The following is an 8,742-nucleotide window of genomic DNA, read 5'->3' as shown; positions in this document are numbered from 1 at the left end:
GTGCATAATCTTTTCCTATTGAATGATTTTGTATTTGTTGTATCCAAAAACCAACTCCAATTTCTCTCGACTTGGATCCTATGCAACTTGATGGGGTGTAAAAATCCCAGCCTCTCATAGGCCGCCACCTGTCCAGGAGTAGGTGAACTCCAGCCTCTCACAGGCCGCCACCTGTCCTGGAATAGGTGAACTCCAGCCTCTTATAGGCCGCCACATGTCCAGGAGTAGGTGAACTCCAGCCTCTCACAGGCCGCCACCTGTCCAGGAGTAGGTGAACTCTAGCCTCTCACAGGCCGCCACCTGTCCAGGACACCTCACCAGGTTATCCCCTATAAATAGGGGATCAAAGCTCAGACCAATGGGTAATGCAAAAAACCCTCTCCACCCAAACTCTTAGACTTCTCCCCTTCACTCCTGCTCATACTGACTTGAGTGTCGAAGGGCCTGTCCGGAGTAAAATCCGGGTTGGTCTTCTGACCTCGCTTGACTTATGCAGGACTCAGCCCTCACAGCAGGACTCACTTCTAGCCACTTCACTACTCGTTCACTCCGGTCCCCCAGGACTCAGTTCCTTTGGTTCTCCGGCTCAGCTCTTACGTCACTGCTGTACCTGTTACCGATTTTCGGTCTAACAGATTGGCGTCATCCGTGGGACCCCAGAACTAAAAGTCGTTCTCAAACATCTCACAAAAAATGGCAGGGCGCAAGAATGTGCGGGTGCCAGCTGCACGGACTGACCAAGCCGTGCTGCCTCGCAGGACCCGAAGTGAACGAATCGCCTCGCTGGTAGTGGCGGCCTCTGCAACAGCTGAGCAGAGCCCTGCTAGCTCAGATCACCGGAACCCCCTCCCCACTCCGGAGCAAGTTCAAGCTCTATTTCAACAGATGACAGCTCTCGTCGGGCAGTACCAGCAACTGCTTCAGACGCCTTCACAACCTCCCCCAGAGGCTCCGCGATCTGTCCAAGGAAGGCCAGACGTCCACAGGAGAGAGTCGTCGCGCCGTGGTGAAGATCGAACTCACCAGTCCACCAGACAAGTCCATCATCCCACAGCGGGGTATGCCCGAGCAGAACCTTACCGCCGTCAGAGGTCACGGTCCTGCTCCGCACCAAGGCCCCGAGCTCATGAAGACCGTGCTCCACCAGTAAAATCCCGGTCTCGTCGAAGGAGTCTTGAGAGCCAGTCCGGCTCCGCGGTAAGCCGATCAATGGGAAGAATCAGGCCCGCGGAGCACAGAGCGGATCCGCTCCTACAGAGAATGGAGGAGATGGATCACCGGATAGAAGAGCTGGCGAAGGATCAGAGCCGGCCCGCCTCCAGGGCATTCTCAAGCAGAACGTCGTTCACTGATGATGTTTTGGGTGCTCCAGCACCCAGAGGCTTTAAAATGCCCGCTGTCCCGCAGTACGACGGGACCACTGACCCCGTCGACCATTTAGAGACATTCAGAACAATAATGCTCCTCCACGGCGCCTCCGACGGCTTCATTTGTAGAGCGTTTCCAACGACGCTAACTGGCGCGACGAGAGACTGGTACTCCAGGATCAAACCAAACTCCATCAGTAATTTTGATGATTTTGGAGAGGATCTGGTACGCCACTTCATGAGCAGTCGCAGGCCGAAGAAAACGACAGCATCTCTGATGGCCTTGCGACAGGAGGATAATGAACCTCTGAAAGCCTTCGTCCGCCACTTCAACAAGGAGGCACTTCAGGTGCCCAATCTAGATCCCTCAGCAGCTATGAATGCGCTCCTCGCGGGTGCCAGATCTAATGACTTCCGTCGGGCCGTAGCCCGACAAAATCCGCACTCACTGGCAGATCTCATGGCCGGGGCAGAGGAGTACATAACGGTGGAAGAAACACTGGCAGCTCTCAATTCAAATCGGAGGATAACCTCCGAAGAGAAAAATCCCACCAAGCAGCGCAGGGAGGATAAACCTCCGAGAAGAGAGAAGTCTCCACCTCCGCAAAGAAGAGAAGAGAACTTCACGCCTCTCACCACCTCCAGAAAGCATATATTGGCCGCAATCAGCGAAGAAGAATTCGTGAAGTGGCCTGCGAGAATGATCTCCAAAGGGAACAGAAGAGATCCCTCAAAATACTGTCGCTTCCACAAGGACCACGGCCACGACACAGATGAGTGTTGGCAGCTCAAAGAAGAAATTGAGCAGCTGATCGGCCGCGGTTATTTGAAAAAGTATATTCGAACCGACGGCCGCAAGCAAGAACGAAGAGAGAAGAGCCCCCGAGGCCGCAGTCCTCGAAGATCACAGCCGCCCCCTGCTCGTAACAAAACTCCTCAGCCGTCCAGTACGCAGCAGGAGGCATCTCTATCTCAGCCAAGGGGGGTCATCGGTACAATAATGGGTGGACCAGCCGCCGGGGGCACATCCTCTGCTGCCCGCAAAGCATATGCGCGACGGGTTAACGCCGTGCACACAACCAGCAAAAAGATGAGAACGGAGAATGAGATCTCCTTCTCGGATGCAGATCTGGACAACCTTATCCTACCCCACGACGATGCACTGGTTTTAACCATGCTCGTCGCCAACTGGGAGGTAAAGAAAATTCTCGTGGACAATGGGAGCTCAGCGGACATTTTATACTACCATGCCTTCGAGAAAATGATGATAGGCGACGACCGTCTGAAGCCGGCGAACTCGGATCTATTTGGCTTCTCCGGAGAGGTCGTAAAGGTGGTGGGGCAGATTGAGCTCCCCGTTCTTGTCGAAGACCCACCTTGTCAAGCCTTCGCCATGGTCAATTTCCTGGTAGTAAAGGCCACCTCGGTCTATAATGCTATCCTGGGACGGCCTGGCCAGAACCTGATCCGTGCAGTGGCCTCGGCTTACCATCAGAAAATGAAGTTCATAACGCCCAATGGCGTGGGCGAAGTCCGAGGAGATCAGCCTCAATCCAGGGAGTGCTACGCGAAGGCACTCAAAGGCAAAAATGCAGTAGAATCACTGCCAATTGAGCTACTTGATTTAAGGGACGAACTCAGGGGGAACCAACCCGTTGAAGATCTCATCTCCATCCCACTATGCCCAGGAGACAGTGAGAAGGTGGCTCTGATCAGTTCCTCTCTCAGCAGTAGTATTCAGCATCAGCTTGCTGAGTTTCTCCAGGAGAATGCAGATGTTTTTGCATGGGTTCCTACTGATATGCCAGGCATTGACCCAGAGATCAGCACCCACCGACTCGGCGTCGATTTGACCTGTAGACCGGTCAAGCAGAAGAGGAGACATTTCGCTTTTGAAAGACGACAGGCAATAAAAGAAGTGGAGAGGCTTTTAAAAGCTGACTTCATTCGCGAGATTCGGTATCCGGACTGGTTGGCAAATGTAGTCCTAGTCAAGAAGGCAAATGGAAAATGGAGAACCTGCGTCGACTTCACCGACCTGAATAAAGCTTGTCCTAAGGACAGCTATCCACTCCCGAAGATCGACCAGCTCATTGACGCCACGGCGGGTCACGAATTGTTGAGCTTCATGGACGCCTTCTCCGGATACAACCAGATCAGGATGTATGAATCGGATATACTAAAGACCTCCTTCGTCACAGATCAAGGGACTTATTGCTACCGAGTTATGCCCTTTGGCCTCAAAAACGCCGGAGCTACTTACCAAAGGCTAGTGAACCGACTCTTTCAGCACCAGATCGGCCGGAACATGGAAGTTTATGTGGACGATATGCTGGTCAAGAGTCGCAGTGCGCAGGATCATGTATCTGATCTCAGGGAAACGTTTCAGGTCCTGAAAAAGCACAGCATGAAACTTAATCCCACCAAGTGCACCTTTGGTGTTAGTTCAGGGAACTTCTTAGGATTCATGGTAAGCCAGCGAGGGATAGAAGCAAACCCGGAAAAGATCAAAGCTGTGATGGAGCTCACCGCTCCAAAAACTATCAGAGAAGTCCAGCGGCTCACGGGAATGATAGCCGCACTGGGACGCTTTATCTCGAAATCAGCAGAAAGGTGCTTGCCCTTCTTTAGTGCGGTCAAAGGACTCAAGACCGCGCCCTGGACGGAGGAATGCCAGACCGCATTCGAGGAATTGAAGAAGTACCTGTCCTCCCCACCACTACTAACAAAGCCGGAGCCAGGCGAGGAGCTATTTCTGTATCTTTCCATTAGCTCCATGGCTCTGGCAGCTGTCCTCGTCCGCGAAGAACATCGACTGCAAAAGCCTATCTATTATGTTAGCAAGGTTCTTCACGATGCAGAAATAAGGTACCAGCGGGTTGAGAAATTGGCTTACGCGCTGGTAATGGCGGCCAGGAAGCTGAGACCTTACTTTCAAGCTCACAATATAAAAGTCCTGACTGATCAGCCACTCCGGCAAGTACTTCATCGACCAGATATCTCCGGGCAACTTGTGAAATGGGCTGTGGAGCTAAGCGAGTTCGATATCCAGTACGTGCCTAGGCCAGCCATCAAAGCTCAAGTACTGGCAGACTTCGTGGCTGAGTGCACCATCCCCCAACAGCTCGTTGATCCTGAAGCAGTACAGCTCCCAGTTGCAGAGAGAACAGATCCTGAAGAATGTATAACAGAGGAAATTCAGATAGAAATTAGGCCACCGTCAGCTGAGCAGGACGCCATAACCAGCACACCGACTTGGGAAGTATATGTCGACGGATCTTCAAATAAAAATGGCTGTGGAGCCGGCCTCATCCTCACTGGGCCTGACGAGTTCACTGCGGATTACGCCCTGAGATTCGGATTCCGTGCATCCAACAATGAGGCAGAATATGAAGCCCTCCTGGCCGGAATGGGCCTAGCAATTCAGACCGGTGCCGGGAAATTAAAAGCATACTGCGACTCGCAGCTGGTAGCAAACCAGATCCAAGGGGTCTACGAAGCTCGAGACGAGCGTATGATTAAGTACCTCGCCAAGGTTCGCCAACTTTCCAGCCGGTTTGCCAGTTTCGAGGTCATCAGAGTACCAAGAACAGAAAACACCAAAGCCGACGTGCTGTCTAAACTGGCTGCCTCTGGACATAATACTCTCGGAAGCATACACATGGAGTTTCTACAAAGGTCCAGCATCGACAGTAAAGCCATGGAAGTCATGCAGGTGGAAGATGAGCCGTGCTGGATGGATGAGATCATGGGTTATCTGCGCGATGCTAGACTCCCGGAGGATAAGAAGGAAGCTCGTAAGGTGATACAGAGAGCTGCCCGATTCTCCCTCAGGGGCGACAATCTATACAAAAGGTCATATACTCTCCCATATCTGAAGTGTCTGAGGCCGAGCGACGCCGCGTATGCATTGCAGGAGACTCATGAAGGAATTTGTGGAGAACATCTGGGGGCAAAGCCCTGGCGATAAAGGTGCTGCTCAGAGGACTGTATTGGCCTACCATCAGGCAGGATGCACTGGGTCTGGTTAAAAGGTGTGAGAGGTGTCAGAAATTCTCTCCCACCATCCACCAGCCCGCTGTAGCAATGGCTCCAATTATCAGTCCACTCCCCTTCGCAGTATGGGGGATGGACATCCTGGGCCCTTTCCCACTGGCCTCTGGAAAGCGCATGTTCGTGGTAGTGGCGATCGACTATTTCACTAAGTGGGTGGAGGCAGAACCTCTAGCACAGATCACAGAGCAAAATGTGCAGAACTTCTTCTGGAAATCAGTAGTGTGCCGATTTGGGATTCCCCGTGCCTTGATAACCGATAACGGCAAACAGTTTGACTGCCGGAACTTTAAGAAATTCTGCTCCGATCTAAAGATTAAACAGAGGTTCACTTCGGTGGCTCACCCCCAGACCAATGGGCAAACGGAAGTGACTAACAGAATCCTGCTTCAGGGGATAAAGAAGAGACTGGATGAAAAAGCTGGTCGATGGGCAGATGAGCTCTATCACGTTCTATGGGCGTACCGCACTACTCCTCGTACGACAACTGGTGAATCGCCGTTCAACCTCTCCTTTGGTACTGAGGCTGTAATACCGGTTGATATAGGCGCTCCATCTCCTAGAATCACCAGCTTCAATGAGCAGCTTAACAGCGACGGGCTCCGCGCCAATCTCGACTTGTTAGAAGAGATCTGGGAAGAATCTCGAATCCGGGTGGCTGCTTACAAGCAGAGGGTATCCAATTATCACAACTCCAAGATTCGTCCCAGAGAATTCAGGACAGGGGATTTGGTCCTGAGAAAGGCAGCGGTCTCCTAACCAACGAAAGTCGAAAAACTCTCCCCGACTTGGGAAGGGCCGTATTGGGTGAAAGAAGTTATTCGCCCAGGAAGCTACAAGCTAGAGACACTTGAGGAGCACTTATTACCCCACGCATGGAACTCCAAAAATCTCAGGAGATATTATCAATAGACAAAATGTCATGTGTAAAAAGGTGACTTTGTAAATTTGTAAATTTGTTATTATTATGAATAAATAATGTTTTTTCCAGACTCAGTTTCACCCTTACTCATTGGAAACCCAGTTCACAAAACTTGGGTACTCATTGGAAACCCAGTTCTTAAACTTGGGTACTCATTGGAAACCCAGTTCACAAAACTTGGGTACTCATTGGAAACCCGGTTCTTAAACTTGGGTACTCATTGGAAACCCAGTTCACAAAACTTGGGTATTCACTGGAAACCCAATTCTTAAACTTGGGTACTCATTGGAAACCCAGTTCTTAAACTTGGGTACTCATTGGAAACCCAGTTCACAAAACTTGGGTACTCATTGGAAACCCAGTTCACAAAACTTGGGTACTCACTGGAAACCCAGCTCTTAAACTTGGGTACTCATTGGAAACCCAGTTCTTAAACTTGGGTACTCACTGGAAACCCAGTTCTTAAATTCGGGTGCTCACTGGAAACCCAGTTCAGCAACAGCCTTGGTCCCAGGTTATCAAAAACTAAAGGGCAAGCCGAACAAGTCACTCAGTTAACAGTTAAAGCTTCCTAGAGACAGAAAACAGAATAGGACAAGTATGATTTAATTAATCAGAGTGTCGGGCCTCGAGGGCCATTACAAAATTAACCTCAAAAGGCTGTCAAAAAATTCCAGGGTCTCAAGGACCATTACAAAATGAAAACAGGAGAATACTAAGCATCTGGAAGAGAGGTGATGTCGGCAGGAGCATTAATAGGAGCATCTGGCTCCTCATCAGTAATCTTTGGCCTGGCAGGAAGAGTCATATTCTGCATCACTAAGTTTGGATTGCAGGCCTGGAGCTCCTGGAGGCAGTCGTAGTATCCGAGACTATAAGCCTCACTCGATAGGCTGAAGAGCTCGGCCTCTTTTTCTTCTACAGCCGCCTTCACTACGACGTTCTGCCTCTCCTTGGCTCTTTCTCTCTGGGCGCTCATAGCCTCGGCAGCCTTATCTAGCTTTTTCTTCTCTGAGGCCAGATCCTCCATCAACAACTTCTTCTCCTCCTGCACTCGCCCGATGCTCGTCTGAAGCTCTTGGACCTCAGCAGCCAGCTTTCCGTTCACCTCTTCAGATGTGGTGATGGCGTCGGAGAACTTCTTACTCTTCTCCTTGAGATCATTGTAGTATAGTGAGATCTGCAGAAAGGAGCAAGCATCAGCGATGTATAGACAAACGAAAAAATGGACAGAAAGATAGCAAAACTACATCTTTTTCTTACCTGGTAAAGCGAGGACATCACCGCCTCCTCCCCTGTAGCTGGCGGCTCGCGAAGGACCTGTTGCTTGTCCTTCCGCAACAGACACTTGCTCATGATCTCCCCTGCTTCCCGGCTCTCGCCTAGGGCAGTATCATCCTTCAGAACGGCCCAATTGGGCCGAAAAACGTTCTCACTCAGTCCCGTAGGAGGACGGGCTCCAGAGCCGGTTCCAGTAGAAGCACCACCGGATTTAGAAGAGCCACCACCCTGGGCAAAGGGGCCTACTAGCTTCACCGTAGTCTTGGCCCTCTGAGATGGGGGTGGAGGAGTGCCTTGTGATGGGGCCGGACTCGCCAATACAGTCGCCTTTCTCTTCTGGCGCTCCTGTTGTGCCTGTGTAGCACCCTCCTGTGCCCGTGGCTGGGCTCCCTGTCTTATTTTCTCAACTGTCAACTGTTTCTTCATCTCTGCAAAGCAAGTAAGCAGTCAGGAGCAAGTATACAAAAGTAAACAGATTCTAAAGGCAGGTCTAGCTACATACGTTCTGGGGTCGCGGCACTCACGCCCAGCCCAACCAGCATCTCCTCTCCTGAGAACTCTGCACAGCGGATAAGGCCCGATTGCTCAATCTCCTTCCGCATCAAGGCGAAAGTCTCTCTGTCCTCACTCTCGAGGAGCGGCTTTCGACTTAATTTGGAAGTGTCCGGAGTGTCCCACACTAGAGGGACAGGCCAGGGCTCACTGGCCTCCTTATCCTCGACGTAGAAGAACCTGTTCTTCCACGAATGTATTGATGAGGGGATCCCGGTAATGATTTTTAGCTCAGGGCGCTGGCTGATGTAGATCCAGCCCCCTTCCTTATGCCTCTTCAGATGTGCACAAGCACGGAATAGCGACAAACTCACGCTCCTCTCTAACCGGCCGTGGACGAGATACAAGAACCCAGTCAGTAGTCTCCACGAGTTCGGAGCTACTTGAGCTGGGGCCAGTCCGTAGTATCGAAGCACCGCTGCGAAAAATGGGTGCAAAGGAAATCGGAGTCCCGCCCTCAGCGACTCCTCGTAGATACAGAGATCCCGGCTCTTGTTACAGGCTCTGTCTCCCTCTATAGCTGCCCTCAGTTCAAATCTTGGAGGCACGCAGTACTTGTCTCGAATA

The 8,742-nt window shown here is 51.3% G+C and overlaps 1 protein-coding gene across 1 annotated transcript; it reads right to left on the bottom strand.

Moving 5' to 3' along the window:
- Nucleotides 1–7,057: 7,057 nt before the first annotated feature.
- Nucleotides 7,058–8,225, bottom strand: LOC143858439 (uncharacterized). Its single transcript, XM_077369092.1, has 3 exons — nucleotides 8,126–8,225; nucleotides 7,606–8,051; nucleotides 7,058–7,522 (listed from the first exon to the last, which is right to left on the bottom strand). Exons 1-3 carry the CDS (start codon nucleotides 8,223–8,225, stop codon nucleotides 7,058–7,060), a joined length of 1,011 nt encoding a protein of 336 aa, XP_077225207.1.
- Nucleotides 8,226–8,742: the final 517 nt, after the last annotated feature.

Source organism: Tasmannia lanceolata, unplaced genomic scaffold (assembly GCF_043159265.1).
Source record: "Tasmannia lanceolata isolate RefF3 unplaced genomic scaffold, GAP_Taslan_0.1 ptg000026l, whole genome shotgun sequence".
Taxonomy (NCBI): domain Eukaryota; kingdom Viridiplantae; phylum Streptophyta; class Magnoliopsida; order Canellales; family Winteraceae; genus Tasmannia; species Tasmannia lanceolata.
Note: the sequence above shows the minus strand (reverse complement) of the source record. Positions and strands in the feature narration are given on the sequence as shown.

Excerpts from the sequence above, each read along its gene's own strand:
- LOC143858439 (XM_077369092.1), bottom strand. The coding sequence starts at position 8,225 with ATGCGGAAGGAGATTGAGCAATCGGGCCTTATCCGCTGTGCAGAGTTC. Across the intron at positions 8,052-8,125 it reads GAGTGCCGCGACCCCAGAAC|AGATGAAGAAACAGTTGACA; the intron begins GTATGTAGCTAG and ends CTTGCTTTGCAG. Across the intron at positions 7,523-7,605 it reads TGATGTCCTCGCTTTACCAG|ATCTCACTATACTACAATGA; the intron begins GTAAGAAAAAGA and ends TCCTTTCTGCAG.